Source organism: Cydia pomonella, chromosome 4 (assembly GCF_033807575.1).
Source record: "Cydia pomonella isolate Wapato2018A chromosome 4, ilCydPomo1, whole genome shotgun sequence".
In the NCBI taxonomy this organism is placed as follows: Eukaryota; Metazoa; Arthropoda; class Insecta; order Lepidoptera; family Tortricidae; genus Cydia; species Cydia pomonella.
Genome location: NC_084706.1, coordinates 2,654,560 through 2,668,728, shown reverse-complemented (window position 1 = coordinate 2,668,728; position 14,169 = coordinate 2,654,560). Strand labels below are relative to the sequence as shown.

Sequence of the window (14,169 nt, the reverse complement as noted above, 5' to 3'; positions counted from 1 at the left end):
TAGAAAACCCATAAAGATTTTTCTAGTTAAAATCAATGGATACAAGGCTAGTTATAGAAAAAGTTCGCTGTATAGAAAGTCAAATCGAAAAGAAGCAAATTATCCTGCATACCTTGTGATACCAGATTTTAGAAACGTCTAATTTCGAATATCGTATAGGAAGTAGGTGCCAATCATAAGCTTTCACGTCAATTTAAATTGCTACATGCGGTTTTCTTTCCTGTTGTTTTGTTTTTAAGTTTCTACACCATATATAGTTTATATTAAACTTTATCTGGCAAAGCTTCCTTCCTTCCTACGTCCTAGTTTATAACTCTTATCTAATAATTAGTCACTACCTATTATGTCATTTGTAATTTTGTATATTGTGCAGGATATTGTTGGAATTTACACCGTTTCCTCAGAAAAGGAAATAGGTCATTAAAATAACGCATTATCCGGAATATCAGGAAGCAGAGATAGAGATACTTAATCTTTATTTCTCGTTTGTTACCCTGTCTTAATATGCTTGAACGAAATGGAGTTTGTAACTGTAGCCCCACTTAAAGGATGACTTACGTTAGACCGGCCCGGGGCCGGGCCGGGGCGTCCGACACTTCGTTTTGTATGACCTGTGATCGGTGATCACGTGACGTTTTCTATACAAAACGAAATAGCCCGGCCCCGGGCCGGTCTAACGTGAGTCATCCTTAATAGAAGAATGCCGTATATTTTTTACATTATTGAACCTTTCTATGCATGCACAAACTCGTTTATAAACTGAAATAGATGTCATACACTAAAGAAAAAGTGGCTAAGCCCACCGGTGGCCGAGGCCGGAATCAAACCGGCGTCTTTAGCTGACGCGGCTTACGTCCTGACCACACCACCCGGCTGTATCCGTCCCAAATTATTATCAAAAGCAAATTCACGTAGGTACGTGCCAATCAAATATTTTACACTTATTTTATCACGTGGACAAAGCTAACCATAATACGTCTAAGGATGTCATACCCGCTGTCGCCCCCGCTGCAGGAGAAGCCGCGATTGACGTTGCCCTGGGCCTTCTCCTTGTTGTCGGTGAGCTGGTCGATGAACACGTCGCGGTGCCGCTGCATGTAGTTGTGAATGTTGCCGAACTTGCAGAACTCCACGATCACGATCAGCTCGCCTTACATGGTGGCAAAGAACGTAAATTGAACTTAGGGCGGTCATGTGTGTGAATATTCCTTAGCAAAATGATATAACTACGTGTACTCTCTACTCTTTTTAAAAACAAAAAACAAAGTAGACATGGTTCAAATAAATGAGATAGAAAACTAAGATTATGATTCCATTCTCAATTACTTAGATCTTACACATTTATTGCTGCTACACTCACGCTCACGAGGAATCCGAAAGATTTTAACGACGCATTTCTGAGACCAAAAGAAGTAAAAAATGTTACACGAGTTTAGTAGTTAAATTCATCTTCATTTGTTTTTCATTAACTTTACAATACTACACCGGAATACTTTAACCCCTTCTGATCTGGACTTTCGTGGATTAAAAAAAATAGTAAGTAAGTACCTATTATGTAATGCAACTTACGTTTTCCAACATTTTTGGTGCACGCGCCCAACAAATTGACAATGTTGATATGCTTCCCCAAGTGCACCATAATTTTGAGCTCAGAAGCGAGCGCTTTGATGTAAATGTTGTCGGCAGTTTTCTTGACCATTTTCACCGCGACGGTGGTACTATCTTCCGCGTTGATAATACCGCGCGCTTCCGCCTTGTATACCACCCCGAACGCACCAGCGCCTAATTGGGGCCCTATTTACAAAAGAAAATCAAAAATAATTTACTGTCAGGCAACAGGCCCATATATAGATACATAACTTACAGACTATTTATACCTAGAATTTAACAAATTGGGTGCCCAGAAACCGTTCAGCGCGTTCTCTGTTTGTAGTCGCTTTCCTCTACGAAGTGGGAAAACGGTGACATCAGCTACAAGCGTCACCTGTTTTGGTGTATAATTCAACAAGTTGGGATGCCTACAGGATTTAAGTTGGATTAGTCAAAACGTTGCCTTAACTGTACGTAAATAAATCCATGGTCATGTTGGGTAATAAAAACTTAGTTTATTTTGAGCGAGCGAGAGGAACAGTATAAGAATGCCCTGTTTCTTTTACCCTAGCTACTTTTGGTATGTAAGAGCAATGATAGATTATGTTGATAATGATCTAATTTGTTGATCGTCGTCATAGCTGCCGCTTTATTCATTATCAAATATATTAGATAGACGAGTATCCGATCATCATCATCTGCCTGTGTCAGTCTACTGTTGGGGCCCATTTCTCGAACCGTATTAGTCTAATATTATTAGTGTGCGGCCATGGTAACCCATACTTTCACCACTTGATAGTTGGTGAACTAATATTATTTACTCTAAGACCGTTCGAGAAATGGGCCCCTGGACATAGACCTCTGCCATGGCACGCCACTGAGCTCGATCCTCAGCTCTTCTCCTCCAATCACTGAATATTAGTATCTGATATTTAATATTAAAGCTCTTTACATGATATGTAATCCTTACCCAAAATCAATTTTTCCACTGGGAACTCAAATTTGTCGTCGTAAGGCAGTAACTCAGCCTGTTCATCGATGCCTAGCTCCGGGTTCAGCGACTTGGGCGCCCCTTCCTTGAAGTACAGCAGGCCAGCGGCTGCCAACTCTTTTCTGAATCTCTTCTCTTTCTTTATCTTCCAGCATAAGTACAGCACCAGTAGGACCAGCGCCAACATTATGGCTGCTAGGATGCTGAGGTATTCCCATTTGAACCGTGACTTGAGCATTGCTGTATGAAAATTACAAGAAAACGTTTGAAAAAGTTCCGTCCGACTACGGCTTTTTTTTTAGTAAAAACCGTGTCCTTCTAAGTCGGTTAGAAATGGGGCCTTTATTACCCGCTTTATAAAATACATTCGATTGACACATCATTTTAAATGCTATTACGATGTACACTAAAAGTAAGCGCTCGTCTTATTAGCAAATTAACTCGGATTCACGTACGAGAATAACAATCGCGTATTTGAAAAAAACAATCACGACACACAATATGCTAACAAACTATAATACTAAAATTGCATTAAATGTAATAAAATTTTACAAAAGGAAAAAAAAAAACAAATCGCTTGGTCAAAAATTCCACCCCGTGTCGTCCTCTCTCCCTCCACCCACCTGCAAAGGTGCCCAACACGCTTGCCGCGTTACCGCGCTGAATTGCGATGCCAAATGTGACAAGAGCGTGACAAGAGGTTGGGGGGTGGGTTCCAAAACTCGAAATTTTGTGTGACGTAATTATGGATGACGCCTTATGGCGCTTCCCTTGAGATTCATATTGTCGAAGTTCGTCTGTAGATAATTATAGTGTGCATATTATGTAATTAAGTGTGACGTGTGTATACTTACTTACAGTAACCTGGTACATTCTTGAAACCCTAGATGTACCACTCGTAGCCACACATTCGTAGATGGAATCATCAGTACCATTTTGCTTGAATGTATAGGTTGAATTTACTGTGCTGTAGTTCAATGAACGTGTGATAACATTATTGCTTCTCATCTCAATGTCGTCCTGCAAAACATATATATATATATATATATATATATATATATAACTGCAATATCTAAACTGATACCACTTTGTATATGATAAGTATATGAATTATACAATTACATAAAAACTTTAGTTATGAGGAAATATCACACGTAACAGCGAAATTCATGCGAACGATTTTGAACCCATGTTGGCTATTAGATTTATAAGATAAATAAATGTTTTTCCTACTCCTCTACTGTTATCTGTCATTTATGCATTCATTAACACGAATATAAGAACATACATAAAAGATTTCAAGAAAAGTCTATATTGTCTATTCCTCATAAAAGCTCTTGTGCTTTTATAAGCTATAACGTTACTGCGATTAATGGCTACCAACCTAACAAAACCAAAACGAATACAGTTTTAAACTAAGTGCATTGCTGCCAACTTACAAAATATTCATTTGGTTGCATAGTAAAAATAATTACTTCATAAGTCAGAAACACGCATGTGACACCCGTAATAAAGCAACACCCATAGACTACAAAGACCGCTTAGCGTTGCTTGTTAGTCTCCGTAGGCTACGGTGGCCAAAATTGAGAAAAAACTGTCCAAAAATTTTATTTAGCAAGTAGCAAGTACCAGGGCCTCATGAGTTATGAGAAGGTGTCGCTGACCGGCCGGCCGCGGCCCGGGGCGGGCTGGGCGCGTAACAAGGTATGCTCGCGCGTCTTGGCTATATACTTTTGCTTTGTTTACCTAAATTAAGATTTATTTTTGTTGACTCGTAGGAAAAATATTGTATGCAACGTTGTATAAGGAGGTCAAAAAATGCTCGTGGCGTATTGTAACTCACGCCACTCGCCTTTTTTGACCCTTCTTATACAACTGTTGCATAAAATACTATTATATATGTTCCAGATAATCGAAAACTTTTATAACCATTGTAAATAAATGTGTAGGCACCCTAAAGTTTGGAATACTCGCTCAAATAACGTTCAATGTTTTGTTGACAAAATAAACATGAAGTTCGGGCTTATCGCTACAAAATACGATCCCATTTAAATTGAAAAAGAAACAGCAGGTGACATGGATATAGACGTGACAAATTACCCTAACTATAACTCATGCCTGCTACCACTTTCTCGAATCAAATCGGTCCCAAGGCGTACTGCTGGCCCTCAGAGGGGCCGTCAAGACGACAAGCGTACATCGACAAACGCAAAACGAAAAGTAAAAATGTATACACTATTTAAGTTTCGATTGCCCCAGATAGAGCCAAGTTAAGATATTACAACTTACCTTGTACCATGTTATAACAGGCGGAGGAATAGCCTCTGCTATACATGTGAGTGCTACATCACTAAATGGTATCACCTCTTTCACTGTATCCTCAGCAGGCACCTTTATTGATGCTGCGCGAAGACCTGTTCAAATACGAATAGGATATATACATAAGATTAGATAGTTATAGGGACATAGGGTACATATGAAGGGCATACAGTTTAGAATTCATTTATTCTAAAAACATTCAGTTTGCGCCTTGGACATCTCTCGAAGTCGAAATCTAAAAAATCTGCAGAATCTAAAAAAAATTAAAAAAAAAATGTTGATAAACCAAAAAAGAGTTGTCAAACCTAATGTTTAGTTAGGTAGGTACCTACATATATATTGACCGTTTTTTCATCACTCTCTTGGTACTTCAGAAACTGATAAGAAAGTTGCATTTTATCCACATGTGTGGCAAAGTAATTCATTGCATGCATTGTTTACTCATGTTGGCTGATGGAATTGACTTTTAAATGATGATTTTGGATGATAAATAATGTATAATGTTCATTTCGATTTGATCCTAATTGATGTTTTACAGTTATTATTTTCCTCGCGTTGGTGTGATGAAAATTATTGTTACGGTGACAACATTTGTTTAACCCTCGTCCCTTGAAAACCCTCGCAACGCTCAAGATTACACATTTCGAACCACTCGCTACGCTCGTCGTTCACTTTGGAATCTTTCGCTTGCTCGGGTATCAATATTAGCATGAGCGGTTAAATAACAACTTTGCCCCTTGTGAAACAAATAACTATTATGTATGTAATTAGTATTAGAATAAATTCAATAAAAAACACATCAAATATATATAAATAAATATTATACGACATTCCTACACAAATCGACTAAATCCCACAATAAGCTCAAGAAGGCTTGTGTCGTGGGTACTTAGACAACAATATATATATATATATATATATATAATATACAAATACATACATAGAAAACACTCAATACTCAGGAGAAAATATTTGTGCTCATCACACAAATAAATGCCCTTACCGGGATTCGAACCCAGGACTATTGGCTTCATAGGACATGTACATAAGAACAAATTAAATTACCTTATGAGCTAGTGAAATATACCTACCTTAGTGAGCGACTAGGTACTTTTATTTTTTTTTACTATAATTTTTAAACCGACTCGAAAATCTAAATTTACTTCAGCAATGGTTTAAAAAGTCAGGTTAATGTATCGACCGACCGGCGTGTGTAAAATTACTTACAATTACCCTACTCTAGTAACTCACTGAACAAAGTAGGAGCACGTCGCTTACGTAACGTTTTTGCCCGTTGTATGCGCAGCTACCTCAATCAAATCCGTAAAGCTGGACAATTTTAGCTGAGAGCCGACGTAAGCTACGTCATGATTTATTACCAGACCCAATAACGCATTTTCAGAATCATTAGAAAATAGAAGAATGGCGATGGCGTTCTCGTGGAATGCACTAGTACTCGTACCTGAAAGTGCTCGCTAAGCGCGGAATCGGCACGCGTAAACATGAAACTAAAATAAAAATACGTTTATTTTACTTTACCTGCAACTACAACGGCTATGGTTTCTGTTCGTTCTACGCTAGTTACATTGTTGTATCCGACGCATGAGTAATTGCCAGTGTGACTTATTAATGCGTCATTTATTTCCATTTTTGCAATAATAGACATTGCGTTTGTTGAATGTTCGAAGACGGCTCCTATGTTACATGGAAAAATAAAGAAATTTATAAATTACTCGCTAGCCTAATGCCCCTTCACATATTAGATTAGTTATAGTCATTCGAAAAGCTTTCAATGGGATTAGCAATATTAAAAGGTTTGCATAGATGGCGCCAGCATGTTTTTGATTTGTCTAGTTTGGTCTTTGAGATTTGGGTCATAAAATTCCAACCTACGCTGGCGCTATCTGTAATATACCTACTTCGACCGACCGGTCAACTCATTGTTTATCGTATTCGCGCACAATAAATTCCAAATTCAAACTTTTACCAATGGCGGTTACGGCGTGACCTAGCGTGGTGTCCTGGTGTGCCAGCCTCACATACTTAAAGCTGTAGTCGAAATAGATATCATACGAGTATATTCCAGCCTTATACAATGGATGAAATTGTAAAATAAATTATAATTATAACCGTATAAAAGGATATAGGATATTTTAGATCCGGGAATTCATTCCCTATGAGGCCTGCAGTCAGTGCGACGTCTTCGCGGACAAAATTGCACGCAGAGAATAGTACTAAATATATTATAAAATAAGTATAAAATAGCAGTAGTACATTATATCGTGTAAAATTGAATAAAAAAAACAATTCCAACCTGGTATCTCTTCGTCGTTCGGACCCTGCCATTGGACAGACGTGAAGTCATACCTAGAGGCAAGACACCTTAAAATTATACTATCCCCTTCAGAGACTTCCTTCACTTCCTTTCCCTCATTTTCAATACCAAAACCACTTTCTATCTCATCAACAAGGAGTGTTTTAGTTTTCTGGTCATCCCCTTGGGTATTCGAGGCTCTGCAAATTATCGTGCCCGGAGACTGAACTGGTAAATCAAGTGTTGAAACTATTTTATATTCAGATTCTTCTTTTATGGTACCCTGAAAATATAAATATACTTTTAAAGATAGGATGAGTAAAAGATGCCTTTGGCTGGACTTAGACTAATATATTTTGTATTTAAAAAAAAATCTTTCGCTTCGCACACCAATTGAGTCTTCCCACTCTAAAAACTATCTATTTCAATTTCTAAAAGAATCGAATAACATTTCAAGGTTGTACAAATTTAAAAGGTAGAGGCAGAATCCCATAGATTGCGTGAAAATTAAATATGTTCTAAAATAACAAAATATAATGAACTGATACTAAATTCGAATGAAAAAACGGAATTTTGCATCTAAAACAACATGAAAAAAGCACTTTTTCTTTGGAAATAGATGGAATAACTGAAAAATATTGATAAGAACATTTTTAAATCCCAGTTTATTATTAATTATAAGATTTATTTATACGTAGAAGGTTCCGTATCACACTACTTAAAGCGAACTTAAACCATTTTCTACCCTCCGATGTAGAGTCGTTGGTTTTTCTAGAAAATCTTTGTTGATGTTGTGCAACCTCTAAAAATTGACCGATTTTTTTTGGCATAAAATATTTTATTATCAGTGAGAACAAGAATTCGAGCGAAGTAAGATATAAATTCAGAAAAATGAAACACCCTAAGAGGTATCTGAAAAGAAAAATATAAAAATGTCAAACTTACTTTTAAAGGGGTGTCAAGTTCTTTGTTTGATAGACTGTCTATAAAAGACCACTCGACGTTTGGTAATGGATAGCCGGTCACTTCGCACACCAACTTTATTTGCTGTCCTTTTAATTTTCTCCCTTCACTTAGATGGAAAGTGACTCGTGGTACATCTACAATATACATATTTTTTCAGTGTGTACTTAACTGCTTTGCTTACCTACTGCAGCCAGCCCAGTCCCCCCATAATTGAGGTACTCAATTTTTTTTATATCTAATGATCATACGGGATCATTCTTTTTCAGTAGGTACAGTCAAAAGATTTAATTTGTGTCAAAAAGTTCTAAACTCCGCACAAAAGGAAAAACATAACCGTTCTCTATATAGGATCACACGTGTTTCTACTTGTCCGTCTGTCACATCCAGTTGTTTCCAAAAGTGCTGGACCAATTTACTTGAGTTGATATTTGGTACAGATATGTAAGACGGATGGGTAACGAAAATATTTTAAATGACTTCAAACATGGCCGCCACTTATGGGGGTTAATTAGAAAAAAAAATATTTCGCAAACTAATCAAATCAAATCAAATAAAAGAGATCTTTGTGACAACCTCAAAAAATTGTGTGATGTACGGGACCCTCGGGGCATGAATTGACGCAGTACAATCTTTGCTTTCCTTTTAGACTAACCCCGAAAATCAGTATTAGTTTATAGTTAAATATTTTGTGTGATTACTTCGCTATAAGTTCTAACCTTATTACTAGAGATAGCAACTATAGATGCATCGGTGAAGTGGAGGCCAGTGTGGCGGATCAAGCGATATAGATAGTAGGTAAAAAAAGCTAACAGAGTTCTACTATCTCTCCGTCCTGGAAGTTATTATTTTTGATTTTTTATCAACTACTCGTACTTACCCATCACATTTAAATGCTTGGTCAATCTTTGTGTACCGTTAGCATTACTTGCTTCAACCGTGTAGTCTCCAGTGTCGGTAATGTCCAAATCGTTGACAATTAACACGTATATCGTTTTTACTGTTTTATTTTGTTCTATTTTGTACTTTGTGCCATTATTAATTCTCGTGTTGTTATTTTTAATACTGAAATTAAAATAACATGTAAAATAGCAACTAATGAATAGAATACTATTAGAAGTATTAAAACACATTATAATTATTTTTTATTTCATGTAGAAACATACATCCATATAATATAGTTACGCCTATTTCCCGGAGGGGTAGGCAGATACCACGGATTTCCACTTGCTACGATCCTGAAACACCTCTTTCGCTTCCTTCACTTTCATAACATTCCTCATACATTAATTTTGTAACATCGATTGTATGGCAGCGGCTAAGTTTTTGCCCTCATGATCAGGTCATCTAAAAAGCAAAACGCTTAAGTAGCAAAATGCCTGAAACGGATGTCTAAGAAGCTTTATACCTAAGAAGTAAAATACATTACAATCATAATGCCTAAGACTTAAATCATCCAAAACGTCAAATGTCTGAGTAGCAGAGTCACAAAATATGCTGTTGCCTAATTTATGTAATGTCTAAAACGCAAAACAGCTGAATGGCAATATACTTTAAATTAGATTTACCTAAATTGTAGTATATCTGATATGCGATTGCAATAAATGTATTTTCAACATGTGCTCCTCGACGAATCTTTGCCCAGTTCCGTACCTGCAGAAGGCAATGGTTTTATCGCGGTATAATTTTTACATGCCACCTCAGACACGTGTGTGCATTGACCATATAGATGCCGAAAATTGGATGGATGTAATTAATTCCAGCACATCGGTTTCGGACTTTTCTGCAGAGCATGTAGCTGATATTGTGCAGATTTATAAAAGTGTTTTACTGTTGGTGCAGTTAACTACAGCATCTGCATTAGAATAATTTTTTGAAAATAAAAATTGCAAAAATAACCATTTATTTACTCGTATTATTTATTGTTTACATATACGCAGTTAATCCCATGATAATTATCTCATCATCATCACATAGCGTGATGTGCGTCGCAAAATGTGCAGGCTACGCAGGATTCATGTTCTATTAAAACTTTGTTGTACAGTTGCAATCAGACATATCGAAGTGGCCAAGGTCTTCACAAATATCTTAACAAAGCCTTTATTTGGTTATAAAAATCATGGTCTGATATTTTTGAGTACACTGACCGCTTCGATATATTTGATGGCGACCGTACCACGCGTTTGGCAGGTAGTGAAATTTAAAATGTAATTTAAAGTCAATAAAATAGGCTTATCACAATTAATATCTTATAAATTACTTTTATTAATTTGCATATTGCTGCTGCTGGTATGTACATTTTTGCTGATTGTACAACACTGACCGCTCCGATACATTTGATGGCGACTGTACAGTCAGCGTCATATAGTTCGTAGCAGTCAAAGTGTCAAAATAGTCACACCATACAAGTTGTAGGGATGAACTATATCGCTGACTAAAAGGTAGGTAGGTTACCTGTTAGACGACATGGTGCGTTTCTGGCATTTTGTTACTAGGTCCTAATGCGATTTAGGTAATCAAAAAAGCAAACATGGTGCGTTTCAGGTATTTTGCTATTAGGTCCTAATGCGATTTAGGTAATAAAAAAAGCAGGCATGGTGCGTTTCAGGCATTTTGCTAGCTAGCTGTTGTGCGTTCTAGGAATTTTACTACTTAGGCTTTTGCCTTTTTAGATGACCTGATCATGAGGGAGTTTTTGGGACTCTTAAGGATGACTCACACTAGAATGGTCCGGGCCCGGGACGAGGCTTCCGGCACTTCTTTTTCTATAACCTTTATCGGTGATCAAGTGATGTTTTCTATAGAAAAGTGGTGTTGGAGCCCCGGCGCGAGCCCGGACCGTTGTAGCGCGAGTTATATTTTAAGCTATACTCACAATTTGTAATCTGGTACAGGGTACCCATCGATTTCAAAAGCAGTCTTGAACTGTGGATTCGATGTGGTCACCTTTTCTTGCCCATGTCGTTTGAGTTTCAAATATGGCGTCTCTGGAATTACAGTAGGTACATAAAATATTATCTACTAACAAGATGGACACAGGGGACAACTAATTTAATAAAAACTTATTTATTATAGTCTAGTTTTGCTTCTAATAATTCGTTTTATATATTTATTTAATCTTGAATGTATGTTGTCATCGTTATTGTATGCTGTTAACAAAATTTGATAATTAAAATATGTATTTGTAATAAGCAAAGTGGCCAATTGATACAAATTATATCAAAAATAATACACCAGTTGTATTTATTTGTTTTTTTATACTACGTCAGTGGCAAAGAAGCTTACGGCCCGCCTGATGGTAAGCAGTCTCCGTAGCCTATGTACGCCTGCGACTCTAAAGGAGTTACATGCTATATGTATGTTAGAGGAGTTACATTTATTTGTCTGTTTATTACGAATTTTATTCCCGAATTTTATATCTAAGTACGCATTTATCTGTAATTCTGTATAAGTATGTATATCATCGTTACAGTCTAGTACAGTCAAATTCCTACATATGTATACATTTTTTCATCTTATTGCAATGGATTAAGCTGAAGAAATGTATATTTATGAACTCAACTGTACCCATGGTAAAAATTTTGCTTATGTTGGGACTAGGTAGATCTGTGTAAGATTGCCCCCAAATATTTATTTATTTATGCATCTATTTATTTTTTATTTATATGTAGTTGGACCGAGCTAATTATGCACAGATTTTGAAGCGACAAAATGAGGTTGGCCACGCGATTAAGTCCCGATTCAGTTTTATGAATTATGAGTGAAAATCATAGTAGTTTAAATCTATATATAAATTATTTTATTTTTTGTTTAAATTCGATGCCAAGTTACAATATAATAAAAAATAAATATCAAATTTTAAGACTAGTTACGAATATCAGTAAACACTGGGCCCTATTTTTAAACGGCCGAGATTATCGGGTTATACCCACTAGTTACCAACAGTTGTAGCTACTGGGATTTTTTTTCCCACTTTTCACCAGGAGCAAATTCTCAAAAGTTACCACCAAACCAAACCGAGTTGGTGGTAACTACTGGTAACTACCTCCTAAATGTTCCTAAAGTTCAAAGTAATAAAGTATAAATATTGAGTACTTAAATAAATAATGGTATGTGCCAGTAAACTGCCTTAAAGTGAACAATGGTCGGTTTTTGACCGATTTGTTTATTCGTTTGTATAATTAATTCAAATTACAATTAATAAGATAAAAAAAAGAAAAAATTAGCACTTGTACCGGTAAAACTGTTTAATGCAGTTTTATTTTTAATCACTTTTTAAGGCAGTTTACTCTGAAACAATAATCAACTTATAATTATTATAAAAGTAATTAATTTTTAACAGAAACGTCTGCGAACGATGCTATTAAGCTTAGAATAAATTTAAAAGAAGAAAAATTACTGTCTTGGGTGAGACTTGAACTCACGGCCTCTGGATCGATACTCCAGCGCTCTGCCATCTGAGCCACCAAGACCTCATCCATCATCATCATCCATAGGCAGCAGATTTTCCACCATATGAGTCTAGGGGACCCTAGCGACATCTGCCGTAAGAACGTTACACTTCTTAGACGGCTACCGGAGTTCCAAGTCATATTGGAAATTCACCAGTAACGATGTGCTACCCATACCAAATTAACAAGACAAAAACAAGACACTATTTTTTCCAGTTTTAAATTTATTCTAAGTTTATCATATTCTAGTTAAGACTCAGTTAAGAGTAGGTATCTAGTTTGGGTCGAACTAAAAGCGCAATTAATTGTAGGTACTTACTAAGGTATGTCATCTTCTGCGTATTTGTCGATATGTCACTGATTCCTTTTCTCGCTTCGCAGACATATTCTCCAGCATCCATTTCAGTTGCATTTTTAATCCAAATAGCTCTGTATAGGATGTCTGTATGAATTTCATATTCGTTGGACTTCACATCATCCTGCACGTAAATAATATTCACTATAATATAAGTACATTTGTGATAATAAACACAGAGCCGAAACTGCAAAAGCTAGACTACAATTGAAATTTGCACACTAAGTTGCATTTATATAGTGTACAAGAGACAAGAAGTGAAAAATTCAACCCCCAAGGGGTTAAAAAAGGGGTTGAACATTTGTATGGCGTTCAAGTTTTATTTTATGACAGGAACTTGAAACTACGAGTAAAGGTATTAAATTAAAATAGAGGAAAAGTAATTTTAGCGTTTGTGGAAATTCGTCCTCTAAGGGGGTTAAAAGGGGAATGACAATTTATATGGGCATGAAGTTTTATATTAAGTTAGGAACTTGAAACTTCGTAATAAATGTCGCAGTGGAGTGCTAAGAGCAAACTGGAGCTAAACGCTAAGAAATATAAGGCCATTATATTTACAAGGTCGAAGAACCCGATCACAGCGAGCTACCATCTTTCTGGCTTCCGGAGTATGTTTCCGCAATTCAGGATCTAGGTATTGCGTTGGGTACTGGGCTTGACATGCACGATCACATCACAAGCATTTGCAAGAATGCTAACAAGACACTAGGATACATTATTCGAACAGCCGCACAATTTAGCGACGTGAAAATTGCCCTTCTATTGTATAATGCATACGTCAGAAGCAAATTGGAGTATAATAAAATTAATAAAAATAAAAATCATTTATTTCGGACGACACCATCCATATTTTGTTAGTTACAATATACTTAAATTACTATGTTACGAGTAGGGGGTAGGTATGGTGTTGTGAGTTGTATAATGCAATTGTGTGGGATCCGTCCGAAAAGAAATACGTGTTGACGATAGAAAGGGTACCAGGGATCGGAAACCGGTATTTTTTGTATGGGAACGAAAACGGTATTTTTTCGTTCTTTGTTAATTACTTCATTTCTAATTAGGCAATCTAATAATACGAAGTCGTTATCTGAAAACACAACTGAGTCCTACATTTAGAGTATAAAATAAACCGAAATATATGGTTATTTCGATCTTTTTGCAAAAAACCGGTTCCGATCCCTGAAGG

General features: G+C 36.5%; 1 protein-coding gene and 1 non-coding gene across 7 annotated transcripts in view; both read right to left on the bottom strand.

The window, feature by feature from the left end:
- LOC133516852 (vascular endothelial growth factor receptor 1) overlaps nucleotides 1-14,169 on the bottom strand; it is a 76,575-nt gene that overhangs the window by 28,941 nt on the left and 33,465 nt on the right. For all 6 annotated transcript variants that reach the window (XM_061849849.1, XM_061849850.1, XM_061849851.1 and 3 more), the window contains 11 exons: nucleotides 12,948-13,107; nucleotides 11,053-11,164; nucleotides 9,058-9,242; nucleotides 8,160-8,314; nucleotides 7,215-7,497; nucleotides 6,440-6,595; nucleotides 4,871-4,995; nucleotides 3,436-3,601; nucleotides 2,561-2,821; nucleotides 1,570-1,794; nucleotides 994-1,150 (listed from right to left, as the gene is read on the bottom strand). In XM_061849849.1, coding sequence (XP_061705833.1) covers nucleotides 994-1,150; nucleotides 1,570-1,794; nucleotides 2,561-2,821; nucleotides 3,436-3,601; nucleotides 4,871-4,995; nucleotides 6,440-6,595; nucleotides 7,215-7,497; nucleotides 8,160-8,314; nucleotides 9,058-9,242; nucleotides 11,053-11,164; nucleotides 12,948-13,107 — 1,985 coding nt within the window. The remainder of the gene's footprint in view (nucleotides 1-993; nucleotides 1,151-1,569; nucleotides 1,795-2,560; nucleotides 2,822-3,435; nucleotides 3,602-4,870; nucleotides 4,996-6,439; nucleotides 6,596-7,214; nucleotides 7,498-8,159; nucleotides 8,315-9,057; nucleotides 9,243-11,052; nucleotides 11,165-12,947; nucleotides 13,108-14,169) is intronic.
- Trnad-auc (transfer RNA aspartic acid (anticodon AUC)) lies at nucleotides 12,577-12,649 on the bottom strand. Its single transcript has one exon. It is a non-coding gene; the product is annotated as a tRNA-Asp (tRNA).